This window comes from Mastigoproctus giganteus, chromosome 2 (assembly GCF_048544385.1).
Source record: "Mastigoproctus giganteus isolate SK-2022 chromosome 2, ASM4854438v1, whole genome shotgun sequence".
NCBI lineage: Eukaryota > Metazoa > Arthropoda > Arachnida > Uropygi > Thelyphonidae > Mastigoproctus > Mastigoproctus giganteus.
Window position 1 is genome coordinate 174,775,664 of NC_143576.1, and position 14,709 is coordinate 174,790,372.

General features: G+C 35.2%; 1 protein-coding gene across 1 annotated transcript in view; it reads left to right on the forward strand.

Annotated features, from left to right (window-relative positions):
• Positions 1-14,709, forward strand: part of Tbcd (tubulin folding cofactor D) — a 256,208-nt gene that overhangs the window by 132,617 nt on the left and 108,882 nt on the right. Inside the window, exons 8-9 of the mRNA XM_090389645.1 lie at positions 1,022-1,165; positions 10,796-11,088. Coding sequence (XP_090245771.1) covers positions 1,022-1,165; positions 10,796-11,088 — 437 coding nt within the window. The remainder of the gene's footprint in view (positions 1-1,021; positions 1,166-10,795; positions 11,089-14,709) is intronic.

Below are 14,709 nucleotides of genomic sequence, written 5' to 3' on the forward strand. Positions count from 1 at the left end.
GTTGCTTGCACTACACATGAAGGCATCTGTTGGTGTATTACACCAAGTATTTGAACTCAACTCACCAGCACATTCATTCCCAGTTCTCCAGTGTCCAGCCAGCATGTTATTGACACCACAGCATTCACAGTTTACAATAATCAGTGGTGAGGAGTAAATGTCTCTTGGGTCATTTGCCATGGAACCCTATACATCTGAATGTGCAGTGCATCATCATTTGGGATATTGTTCTTGCAGTCCCCATGTTGTATTGCATTGTTCAGCCCGTACAGTGCGCTGCACCCTTTACTTACCATGAAAATCCATCTTGTGTATTCCTTTACAATTCTGTCAGCAGGAAATAGTTTGGCCCATTCGACACCCTTTGTACACCTTAACCGCATTGAGCTGTGAGCTGTCAAGACATGCCATGGAAGCATGTCTTGACAGCTGACAGCTCAGCCCAGTGCGTGAGCTCCACAATCATGCCCTTTGGAAACTCCGTGATAGCTTTGCTACTTTCCATAATTGCCACTTTATCACTTTGACTTGCACGACCAGCTGCAAATTACCACTGCTCTAGTGTAGGAAGCCCTTCAACTTTTTTATACTGCAAGATATGCAGCATAGTCCATTAGAGATGGAGTGGTCATAATTCAGCGATCACTGAGTGTATTTTGCCCCAAAGCATCATAGGCCTTATAGTGGTATACCTGCAGCTAAGAATTTGCTATTGTTCTAGTAATACAGCTTTCTCAGTGATGACCAACCTTATTAAAAGAACTGCATTGATTTTCTGTGCCTGCTCTTTGGAAACTAAATTTTTTTCATGGCTTATCTTTCCTTAAGATCTGATATTTTCTGTTCCAAATTTCAGCTTATTGAAAATAATTATTTTCTGTCTGCAAGTCTCTAAATATTATGTATTTAATTATAGTTATCCTTAAATAGTAACACTAGTTGTAATTTATCTATTAGATTTTGAAGAAAATTATCTACTGTTTGGATGAATCAAGTTTAACATCCCCCCATTTCTTTAAAGGGAAGTACCATGTCGCCGAGCAGCCTCTGCTGCATTTCAGGAGAACGTTGGAAGACAAGGAACTTTTCCTCATGGTATTGACATTGTGACAACTGCAGATTATTTTGCTGTCGGAAACAGACAAAATGCATTTCTCAATATTAGGTTAGTCCAGTTTTAAATAACATCATAATTTTATTTTAAAATTACTTCTGTTGATCTGCCTTTGTTACTGTTAACTTCACAGGTCAAAAATAATAAATTATTCTGTATTTATTTGGATCATTCATACAATTCTTTAATAAGGTTTATTGGGTTTGTAAATGAAAGATTCATTTTTATGTTTTTGCTAAAAACAAACTGAAGTACAAAAGTTTTTTTTTTTTTTTTTACTAGATAAGCCAATTCTTATGTTGTAAATATTTTAGAGTGCGTGTGTGAAAAAACTATTTCCATATGTCTATTTGTTACTAAAAATGTCAGCCATAGTTACCTCATCCTTAATTATTTGAATATGGTCCATGAAAAAAAAAATTGGAATGTTGCTGATAATTTCTTTCTGCAAGTCTCTAAATATTATGTATTTTATTATAGTTATCCTTAAATAGTAACACTAGTTGTAATTTATCTATTAGATTTTGAAGAAAATTATCTAATGTTTGGATGAATCAAGTTTAACATCCCCCCAGCAAAGTAGAATTTTCATATTAAATTTCATAGCTAAATAATATCTTGAGCCTCTACATTTGCTATTATATATTTAGAAACGGTTGCCTCCTGGACTATTTCTTAACTGTAAGCAGTGGTGAGCTATAGGGCGGTTCGCGAGAGCCCATTGTTATTTTTTTGAGAATTTGCGATGATTGTTTATTTTACAAATTATATCCTGAATGCAATTATTGAGTATCCAGAGCGGAAACTATGGTGGGGCGAGCGGGGCTCCATTCCCGGCATTTTAATGGCATGATCGATCAGTTATGTATTTTAAAATTCTTCATTTTTGATTTAATTACAGTTGGACCTCTGTTTAACGAACTTCTTTATAGCAAATTTTTTTGATTCACCTTGGTACTCGTAATTACATTTAAAATAGTTTTCATTGAAAGAAGAAAATTTCCATGTAACGAATGGATTAGGAAAGACTACTGTGTATGCATTGTTCTCACCTCTGGCCTTTATGCAATTTAGGTAATTAGAAAGTGCAAATTAAGGGTGAAAGGGATTACCATTTCACAATGTTAGTGGTGTCCGTAAAACCTATGCAGTCACATACCGAGAAGTCGCAGTAGTCAATATGCTTTCCACAGCCAGTCAGAGGATTAAGAAGATTCTCGACACGCATTATAGCTCTGGTCAACCTGTGCTGTGGTTCCCCTTTACTCCGACAAACGGGCATATGTTTTTTGGAGAAGTGAGTGATCCATGCCTTCCAGTAAATTTCTCCTGTCTATGTTTAATGGTCACAGTAGCTGAATATCCATGTGATTCCAACATTTTGCACCGTATTCAAAGAACTAGTGAGAGTAGCAAAGCAGAGGGGGGAGGGGGATCGAGGCAACTAAGATATTATATAAACTTTACGAAGATGAAATGTTGGCAGATTTTGAAACTTTGTCGAGCCTTTCACTGTGTAGAAAATGTTCTAAAATATAATGGCATATGAGCAATAATTTTAAAAAAAACTATCACCAATCTCCAAAAAACTAGTGCAAATTAAGGATGATTGTTAAAGAACTTGGTGTGAAAACTGTAAAGATCGGTCGTCTGTTCAGGCCACGATGAGCAGCTTGTAGCTTGCAGATGGCAATGGTGGGTTGGAGGAATTATCCCGCTTTGTACAAACATTTTGAATCAGAAGTGAAATATTCTGGATTATTAAATCAACTTTTAAATTTGGAATTTCTAATGATTGACATTCTGCAGGAGCTCTCTTACCTTTCAGAAGCTTTACAGAATTACAATGGCAAAAGCATATAAATTAATTATTACAACTATCAATGCTATTGCTAATTTAAAAAATTCCGAAGGAAATTATGAAGATAAAATTGAGAACATGTTGAAGTGGAAAGAATTTGAAGGAATCAAAATCGAAAGTAAAAAAATTACCTCGTGACAAGTTATTAAATGCATTGTTTTATCCTTAAAGGATAAGTTATTAATGCAACAGAGTGATTTTAAACATATGCTACCTGAAATTGTGAAATGTGAAAGAACTTTTGTCTCGGAGGCAAGACGGTGAAAACTGAATAAGAAATTTAAGTTTTCTGATAAAATATGAAATAAAGATTAATGATTTTAGAGATTTTTTTCGATGACAGTTTATCTTTAAAATCGAGTGAAATTACCTTTTCAATTAATAAAGCCAGAAAATATATTTGAAACCATTGCGATTAGCAGTGCTGAAGCTGAATGAGCTTTCAGCATAATGAATAATATTGTGACAATTAAACACCTTGCAGATTATGATGACATCTGAATGGAAAACCATTGCTTCAATTTGATCCGGATCGTTACATCAAATCATTCCTCTGTAATCATTGCTCAGCTATTGAGCAAACCAGAAGATCAACAACAAATATTAATAAAGTACATTCTATATGGAAATTTTTAGAATAAACTTTTCTTGAATATTTGTGAAATAATTTTTTTTAATGTAATTGTGATTTTTTTGTGTACTTTTTTTTGAAAGTTTATTTTTTAAGTAATATTTGTTTTTATATTGTGGAATGCTCTGTGATAGTTTTTATATTATTTTTGATATGGGAAATATTTCATGTTATTTTTTATTCGCAATATTAAAATTTTATCATGAAATAAATGTATCCATCATATTTCTCTAGTTGTTAAAAAATATATGAATAAAAAAGTTGCACGTGTGGCAAGCACACACAGTAGATGGTTTATGCGAAACATCCTTCATGTTTCTTTTAGGTATTTTGATTTGTATTTATCGATTACGAAATAAAAGAGCTTTTTTATTGTAAACATTTTGTTGATCATTCACAGATTTTCATAATTTCTGGAAGACAAGATACAATGGATTTATGATAACTAAAGTAAGAGATGTATACTTGCAAGTGGAACATATCTCTGTAAAATTAAATATCTCTGTAAAATAGCACTGATTGATGTACCAAATTTTGTAGTTGAAGCAACATACGCAGCTGTTAGGGGATCCTAACAATGGAATGTAACAAAAATGCGAGACGAAAAAAGAAATTGTTGACAAATATTTGTCCTGTTGCAATGATGACCAGGTTTTAAAGGTTTTTTTTTTTTTTTTTTTTTAGATAGACCTAGGGACGTTTTACACATTCACTTATACACATGGTTAAGGGGTAATAAGCCGCATCTGTCTACCCCCCCTAAATCCGGCCCTGACTCGAGATATCATACTGGTCATGAAAAATGCGTCATGCACTCTAATCACACTACTAGTAGTGCAAGCGTGGGAAGCACCTCTAGTGGAAGCCGCAGATTGCGTCACTTCCGTGACCAATCAAATTTACTCGGTAGAAATTCAGAAAAATTGTGAGCCTATTGTTAAAATATTCACAGCTTCTGTGAATATTTTAACAATAGGCTCGTCACTTACAGCCACTGATTGTAAGTATGTAAATTAAACGTTGAATTGATATAAAAATTAAACGTTGAATTGATTAATTATTGCACTTAAATTGAAGCACAGTTAACTATTGCATTAAATGTACGTTGAGTACATTATGGTCAGATTAACTATTTCACTTAAATCAAAACAAGTCATGTTACAATGAACAGGATTTTTATAGTATCATTAGCTTCTTATCTACAAGCTTTACAGAACCACGTCTGTGACGTCATGACACTTTCTTATCACCAATTTTAAACACACACACCAACCGTTTATGACTGATTGAATAGTGAAATAAAAATAAATAAAATGATAGAAAAGACTGTAAAATAATATTTGCAAAAAACTTTTAATTATTTACAAAAAACTAAACTATAACAAAAGTAAAAAAGTTAAAATGCATTAAAATATAAATATAAAAGCGATAAAAAAGACGATAAAAACACTACTAGAGCTTTCGGAGGTGTCTTCCTCCTTCCTCAGTAATAGTGAGACTTAAACGACACATCCTTAAATACCAGGTTCATAAACGGTTGGTGTGTGTGTTTAAAATTGGTGGTATGAATAATCCCAACCTCAGAGGCCTTATTGCAGAGACACTTTCTTAGATGACAAAGATGCATGGGGGACATAAATTTAAATTAGAAATGGATGATTGAAGCACATATGTTGGAAATTTACTTTCAACTAAATTGTTGGAATAAACTACTTTTACCTGATGTTGTGTAAGTGGGTAGTGTTTGGACAAATATTACAAGGGACGGGCAAATGAAGCAGCAACCTTTTTTTTTTTTCGTTTGTTTTTTTTTTTAATATGAACGTTATGGTATTTGATGACTGCTCATCATACTAAAGAAATAATTTGGGCTGCTGTTTTTGGTACAGCAGGAGACATCACTGCTTATTATTATGTCTTGAAGGAAGAATGCTTTGTTATGTTCTAACAAGATATTCTTCTTTTAATTTTAGAGATAGCTATATACAAAGATTAAACAGGTAGCTGTATGCAAAGAAAACTATATATTTTTATGAGTGATTCAAATAAATTTGAAAGTCTTGAATTGAAGTGATTTGAAATGCAGCGATTTTCAAATTACTGTGTATTATTTTGAAATCAATGCTTACCATGGTAAATTTTCTTTAATGAATCAGTCATTTTTAAGAACTCAAAGTGAAGCACTGTAACAGATGCATTACCATTACAATATGCAGGATATGAGTACACTCAACACTAGCATTTATACTTTGCAGATATTATGTATATAACATTTAAACATGTACCTACATAATAGTATACTCATATCCTCAAATAAGAAACATGAAACCTCTACAACTTTCTTTTCTGTTTATATTATTAGGAAGATTTCTACAAAATTATTACTTTCATAGATATTAAATGGTTTACTATTAAAGAGCTTGGAAAGCATTAGATTTAATAATAAATCTAATCATTTTTTTTTTAGTACCAAATAAACTCATGACTATGTATTTAGAAAATCATGATATTTTCTAGATAGCAAAAACATACAGTACAGATATTTCAAGTTATGCACTTTTGCATATACACAAATTTGTGTCTTTCAGAACATTTTTTAGAATTCATAGTGCGTTTCAATTTATTGCAAATTTGTAATTGATTTGCAACTAGGATGTTTTATAGCATTGGTATCCGCATAAAAATTAGCATTAGCAAGGGCACATGATGCAAGAAAGCAAGCTTATATAGCATCAGTCAAAAAAAAAAACACACACTCACCCTTCTCATTTCACCCATCCAGTCGCTTCAAATGTTTGTCTAGTTCTGCCTTGAATCCGTTTAGCTATCAACTTCTACAATGACAGATGGAAGTTTGTTCCAGCAATCAACCACCCACTTACTAAAGGCAAACTTCCACACATCTATCTTACAACTGTCTTTTCTCAATTTGAATTTATTCCCTCTCAGGCTATCATTAGCATTAATAGAGGCATACGATGCAAGAAAGGAAGCTTATGCAGCATCAGCCAGAAAAAAAAAAAAACCTCCCGTTTCATCACTCCATTCGTTCCAAATGCTTGTCCAGTTCAGTCTTAAATTTTTTTAGGCTATTAACTTACACAACAAAACATGGAAGCCTGTTCCATCAATCAACTACCTGCTGGCTAAAGGCAAATTTTCGCACATATATTCTACAACTATCTTTCCTCAGTTTGAAACTGTGCCCCCTCAGGTTCTTAGTCTGAGCAAGAGGAAGAATCCCATCAACATTCAGCTTGCTCAACCCATTCAAGGTCTTATACACCTCAATCAGATCACCTCGCAGGTGTTCCAATTTGCAGAGCTTAAGCCTTTCTTGGTAAGAGCATCCCTATGTTCCCCTCACCAATCTTGTTGCCCTTCTTTGTACTCGTTCTAGCAACTCTACATCCTTCCTAAAATGAAGCCTCCAGACCTTATTCTGAGCAAGAGGAAAAATCCCATCAGCATTGAGCAAGCTCAAACCATTTAAAGCTTTGTCTAGAGACTAGGCATCTGCAAGGTGCCTAGTCTCCAGACACTGTAACTTGCAAAACTCAAGCCTTTCTTCGTAAGAGCAACCCTTTGTTCCATTCACTAATCTTGTTGCCCTTTTCTGTAAAATGAGGCCTCCAGACCTTATACAAGGAAATAATCACCTCCTTATCCCTGCTAGAAAAATTCCTGTATATCATTGACAAGACAATATGAGCTACTCTTGCAGACAATCTGCACTGCTCAAAAAACTTCATATCTGCCTACACAATTACCCCCAGGTTCTTTTCACTCTCTACCACTGTCAGTGTGGTACCACACAGTTGATACGTTACCCTGGGATTACTGCTTACCCTATGCAGTACTTTACATTTGTCAATGTTAACTTTCAGTTGTCACCTCTCAGCCCATCTGCTCAACTTTTCTAGATCCTGTAGCAGCAATGTACAGTCATTAGTGTCACCCTGGTGACCATCATCAATATGATTAATGAATACAGAAAACAATGGACCCAACACTGAACCCTGGGGGACTCCACTAATAACATTAGTCCACGAAGAGCAATGTCCATTGATTACCACTCTGTCTTCTCCCGCTCAACCATCCCTTTATCCATAGCAGCAGTCTTCCATGTGCAACAGTATCAAAAGCCTTTCTAAGATCCAAATATATGATATCAAAATTATTCTTCGCATCCTGTTCCTTTGTGATTACATCATAGTATCCAATCAAATTGGTCAGACAAGACTTCCCCTTAATAAACCCATGCTGTGTCAAAACTATAACTGAAGTCTTGTCTAGATGATCCTGCAATGCTCTTTTAACCAGTGTCTCCATTAATTTCCCTGAAACGGATGTTAAACTAACAGGTCAGTAATTACCTGTCTCCCTTTGATCCTTCTTTGTGGATTAGTGTCACATTTGCACATCTCAAGTCCAGAGGTACCTCCACTGAGTCCAAGAAAGCTCTCATAATTATGGCTAAGATTTTGCTTACTTCCTTTGCTGCCTCCTTTAATATGACTGGATAGATTCCATCCACCCCAGGTACCTTATGTTTATCTTCAACAATTTCTCCTGCACTTTACTCTCAGTTATTACAAGGTTATCTAGCTTGATATGCCAGAGTTTAATACACCTCTGCCATTCCCCTCCCTGATAACTCCTCATGTGTGAATGTAGATGCAAAATATTCATTTAGTTTGTTAGCTACTTGAGCAGGATCATCAACAGTTGAACCATCAATATCAAGTGGACCAATCCGATTCATCCCCTACCTTCTAGAATTTACATAAGTAAAGAACTCTTTGCTGTTTTTCTTTGCATCCTTTGCCAAATATTTCTTGTAATCCGCCTTTGCCTGCCTAACCTCTTTTGTGACTTGGTTACAGATCAGCTTATGTCTGTCACAGGCTTCAGTGTCACCTGTTAATTTATATGTATCCCATGCATTTTTATTCTCTGCCACATGTCTAATTAGTTCCTCTGACATCCATTTAGGCCTAAATCTTGAACAATATTTCTTATTGGTATGAAAAGTCTAGTAGCTTCCAAGATTAATTCTTTGAATGCTTCCCATTTTGAATTTGCTGTTGGTAACATCATCAGTTGATCCCACCGTATAGAATTTAAATACTGTCTCGGACCACCGTAGTCACCTTTACAAAAGCAAAAACCCTTCCCTTTTCCCCCAGATGGTAGTTACCTCTTTGAGTTAATTCCCACTTCAGCACACTGTGATCACTGCCACCTAGTGGTTCCTTTATCTGCAGATTCTTAATGCATGAAGAATCACTACTGATAATCAGATCAAGAGTATTATTCCCTCTAGTTGCCTCCCAAAAATGCTGCTTAGAAAACAATCATCCAATAAATCCACAAAAGCAAGGCTTTTGTGGATTTATTGGATGATTGTTTTTGGATGATTGGATTTATTGGATAATTGTTTTCTACAGCAACCCACAAATACCAGTCAATATCTTGAAAATTAAAATCCTCCTTTATAAGACACTCTGATTTACTAGTCCACTCTTTCTCTGCACAATTGCTCATTCTACTCATCAGATTAATTAGGCCTATAACACATCCCTCCTCTCATTTTTCCTTTCCCAGTGCTTATGTCACACCAAACAGACTGAATATTGCATTGTCCCCCAACATCAATTGGATCCACTTAGATTTTATGTGTTTCTTAACTAACAGCATAACTCCTCCTCCATTCCTGTCCTGTCTATCTTTTCTTTATACATTGTTCTCCCCAAATTCCAATTCTGCACTGCTTATTGTCTGTGTGACACCATGTCTCTGATATCCCAACAATATCTGCCCTTGATGTCTTAACCAGCACTTCAAGCTCATTAAATTTATTAACTACATTGCTAGCATTGGTGTATATGCAAGTATACATGCACCTGTTTCTGCTCTTAGTTACCCTAATTTAGCCCATGTATTTACTTGTTCCACTATGACTCCCAGCAGTCCTGGGCGTCATAGGAAAATGATGCAAAGCTAATGTGGTATCTGCCAGTTAAAAAATAAATAAATATAATAAATATGAAATAAAATGCCTCCTAAGTTTTATAATTTATTTACCTATTCCAAATTTATCTAATCTATTGTTAAATCTACAGAAGTTGTCTGTTTCTACTAATATAAGATAACCTGTTTCAGTACTTGGTTACTCTTTGATTAAAGGCAAGTTTTCTTATATCCAGTCTACAATTATCTTTCCTTTATTTGAATAAATGTTCATTGTTTATATTTCCCTATAAAGGCAAAACATAGCTGATCATTAAGTTTCTCAACCTTTTAAGGCCTTAAACACCTCATTCAGATCCTTGTGCAGATATTTAGTTTCCAAATTTTATATTTTGCAAAACTGGAGTCTCTTCCTGTAAAATGTATCTTTACTCTTCAACTATTCATGTGGAAATAAAGATATTTTGTGCCCTCCTTTATAATCTGTCAAGAAAACTGATAAGTTTCTTGAAATATGTGGAGTAGATTAATTATCCCTTTAGCTCCATGGGCAAAATTTCTTTTTGTGTCATTGACATTATCCTATATGCTGGCCTAGCAGCCATACTGTCAAGAGACTATTAGATACAGGTCTTTTTTTATGGTCAACAGAGATGATTGTGCCTTTCCTCCACCAGTTTTTAATTTAACTTTTTTTTTTGTCATTGAAAGTGCAGCAGCAACAAAGTCCAGAGACAAACAGATTGTGTCTCCAGGTGAAACACTTTAATTGATGGCCAGAGAGTTGTTCAAGGACTATCTCCTCTTAGCTGCCAAGCATGCTGGCTGTCTTAGAGTGAGGGAGGCTCTGATGTCAGAACTGGATGCCTGTAGTAGTTTGCCAATTTGCTTGTTTTTTTTTTAATGGCTTTTTAGTGACTAAACTCCAGGCTTTAATTATTACTCACTTTAATAAAGAATGGTATGTACATAATAGATATTAATGATTTTCTGTGTAATTGAAATCACATTCTGATTAGAAATGCTAAAAATTCTATTATTATGATCCAGACCACAACCCAGCTTTATTACATTATTTTTTATGAGAATATAATTTCCAGGATATGCATTTTTGTATTATGTCACAATTTCTAGAAATGCATTGATCACATAACTTGAAGAACTAATTTCATAATTATGAAATCAAATTTTTGACATTTTACTATTTATTTTTTAGTGTGTATATTGCACAGTTTCCAGAATATACTCTTCCACTAATAGACCATCTAGTTGACCTGAAAGTTAACCACTGGGATGTAGTTATTCGAGAGTTGGCAGCTAAAGCATTGCATAACCTTACACCTACTGATCCCGATTATGTGATCAAAACTGTCCTTCCACGACTTATTCCTTTAACTACAGGAATAGATTTATATACAAGACATGGCTCAATTATTGCAGTGGCTGAGGTGATTTATGCATTATCTCTTCTGGGAGTCAAAGAAGGAAAAAAGATTGAAGATTTCCTTGGTGAGTTTAAATTATAAACCATAATAATACAAGAAAATTGTACTTGTAAATGAAAAAAATCACTGTTTATTTACCATTTTAAATGTAAATGGTATAAATATATATAGCAATACTGATATTATTTTTAGTGGTATGTGTTACTATTGTTTCATTGTCAAGTGCATATTAGATACATTTAACAAGACATTTGAATTTTAATTACCATTCTTCTTAACCTGTCAACTTGTAAATGGTTTTAAGTTAGAAAAAAAATTTTTAACAAGATGAAGATAAACGAAAAACAAAGTATAAACAAAAAAAATAAAAAATAAACAAAAAAAGTAAAAAGATAAACATAAAGTATAAACATAGAAATACAATTTCTATGTTTATCCTCCTCAGCCTCCCCAGCCACATCTGTGCAGCACTATTCTTGTTTTCTAAACATTTCTTGAACAGCAGTGGAAGTCCTTGGGAAATGCTGCCTTAAATTACTGTTTTGTGTTCTTCTAAATGTCTGCTAAGTCCTCAAATCGTTTTCCTTCAAGATGGATTTTAATTTTTGGAAACAGAAAAGAGTCGAATGGCACCAGATCTTGCAAATAAGGCAGGTGCTCCAATGTTGTGATCTTGGTTTTCATTAAAAAAAAAACTCTCTCGCTGCGACAGAGGAATGATATGGCACATTATCATGGTGCAAAAACCATTTGTCTAGCCATAAATTGGGCAGTATCTTTAAAATTTTTTCAAAACGTCTTCAGGACACGCATAACCATTTGCATGCACACTTTTCTCAAGTTCATCTCCTGTTAATCACTGAATCCAAAAAGTCGGGAGTTTCATGGTTTTTTCCAAATATGCACTACAAGTTTCCACATATTTCTGCTTCTGATTGTTTATCAGGACACAACCCTTTGCATGCACGCTTTTCTCATGCCCAACCACTCTGTCAAAATTATTGTTACTGTTTTATGTAACTGTTCTGTGATCAGTCAAATGCTCATCTGATAGTGTATTAGTATTAGTAACGGCCGTATGGTGCAAGAAAGCCTATGGCTTATGCTGCACCAGCCAGAAAAAAAAAAAAAAAAAAATCCGAACAAAACAATGATAAAAACAAAAATTAAATAAATAAATAATAATAATAATTAATAAATAAATAAAAATAATAAAATGAAATTAAAAATTAAATAAAAAGGAAATTAATCCTATCATCCTATGCGCTTCCCTTACCCGAAAGTACTATCCAGATGACCTTTGAATTTCCCCAAACTGTCGGCCTCTACTACCCATGAAGGCAACTTATTCCAGTAATTTATAACTCGCTGGCTAAAATAAAACTTCCTGCAGTCCAATCTAAACATTTCCCCCCCGTAACTTGAATTTATGTCCCCTAGTTCTAGCATCATTTATAATCTTGAAAATTTTGTCCTCATTCATTTTACTGATGCCTCTCAGAGCCTTAAACACCTCAATCAAATCTCCTCTAAGGTGTCTAGTTTCCAAACTCTGCAACCCACATATTCGAAGTCTTTCTTCATAAGGACGCCCTTTTGCCGATCTCACCAGGCGAGTTACCCTTCTTTGCACCCTTTCAAGAAGCTCGATGTCTTTCTTTAGGTGCGGTCTCCATACTTGAACACAGTATTCCAAGTGTGGTCTAACATAGGCCTTATATAATGGGATTATCACGTCCCTATCTCTACTTGCAAAAGTTCGATAGATCATCGATAGGACACCATGGGCCTTCCTTGCAACCTGTTTACAATGCTCAGAGAATTTCATGTCTGACCGTATCGTAACACCCAAGTCCCTTTCCTCCAGTACTGGGTTTAGTTGAACTCCACCAAGTGAATAAGTTATTTTGGGATTACTGTTTCCCAGGTGTAATACCTTACACTTTGTTGGATTAAAGCACAGCTGCCATTTTCCTGACCATTCTTGAAGTCTATCTAGGTCTCTCTGAAGAAGCTCAGCTGCAGTGATCATTAACTACTCTACCAATTTTAACATCATCTACAAATTTAGACATCACGCCCTCTATCCCTTCATCAATGTCGTTTATGAAAATTAAAAACAACAGTGGTCCTAATACTGATCCTTGGGGAACCCCACTTCTTACATCAACCCAATCTGAGGAATAGCCATTTATCACAACCCTCTGCCTCCTGCCCTGAAGCCATCCTTCTATCCATCTAAGGATTTTCCCAGTGATTCCAACCTGTTCCAGCTTATAAAGCAACCGCTCATGTGGGACTGAGTCAAAAGCTTTGCTGAAATCTAAATAAACAATGTCGAAATTATTCCCTAAATCCAGCTCGTGAGTGACCCTTTCGAAATAGCGAACCAGATTTGTTAAACATGATTTTCCCTTTACAAAACCATGCTGAGTATCCTTGAGAATTTCAATTCGATCCAAATGATCCTGAATTCCACCCTTGATCAATGCCTCCATGATTTTCCCTACTACTGAAGTCAGACTGACAGGTCGATAATTTCCCACTTCACTTTTAGAGCCACCCTTATGTATGGGAGATACATTTGCACTTTTCCAATCCAAGGGAATCTCCCCAGAGTCTAGTGATGCTCGCATAACCAGCCTCAGTGGTTCAATGCACTCGCTTGCCGCCTCTCTCAAGATTATAGGGTATATTCCATCAACTCCAGGAGCCTTACTAGTCTGTAGGCTTGAAAATTTTTTCATTAAATAATCTTGCGAAATTTCAATATCATTAATTACATATTTTTTAACTTCGCTCCCACAATTTCCCTTTGCCACAAAAGGCTTTTCATTTGTAAATATCGATGCAAAATAACTGTTGAGTTCATCTGCAACGGCAGCTGGTGTATTTATTACTATCCCCTTTCCCTTACGTAAAGGTCCGATCTGGTTTGTCCTGCTCTTCTTGGCATTTATATATGTGAAGAATTCTTTATCCCCCCTCTTTGCTCTGTTTGCTAGTGATTTCTCATAAACTGCCCTTGCCTGTCGAACCTTTTCTGTGGCTCTATTACACATCACCTTGTAGCTGTTATAGGCTTCAGTACTTTTTATTGCTCTGTAACGTTTCCATGCCACCTTTTTTTGCTCAAGTAATGCGGCAACTTCACTATTCATCCAACTTGGAACCCTTCTCGTGGAGTATTTTTTTAATGGTATATACGCATTCAAAGCATCTGTGATTAATGTTTTAAAAGCGTACCACAGTTCAATTGTATTCATTCTCTGCGCGATATCTACCCAGTTAATAGAGGCCATCTAGTACCTTAAGGCATCGTAATTTCCTTTTCTGAAATTAAAACCCATTCCTTTGCCTTTTACTTCTGCTACCTCTCTCGTCATCATCCACCGTAGAACTCCGTGATCACTTCCTGCTACTGGTTCCTCTACTGTCAGCCCTGTTATGTCATCTGATTCATGTGTGATGATGAGGTCTAGGATATTCTTTTCTCTAGTACTTTCCCTGACATGTTGATACAAATAACAGTCATCTAGTTGATTTAAAAATTTTGTTCCCCATGTCGAGTTTCCTTCCCATTTACTCCAATCAATTAGAGGCAAATTGAAATCACCCATAATAAGGCATTGACGCTTACTTGCCCATTCCATTTGCATGTAGAGGCTTTTGTCATAGTCTTCAC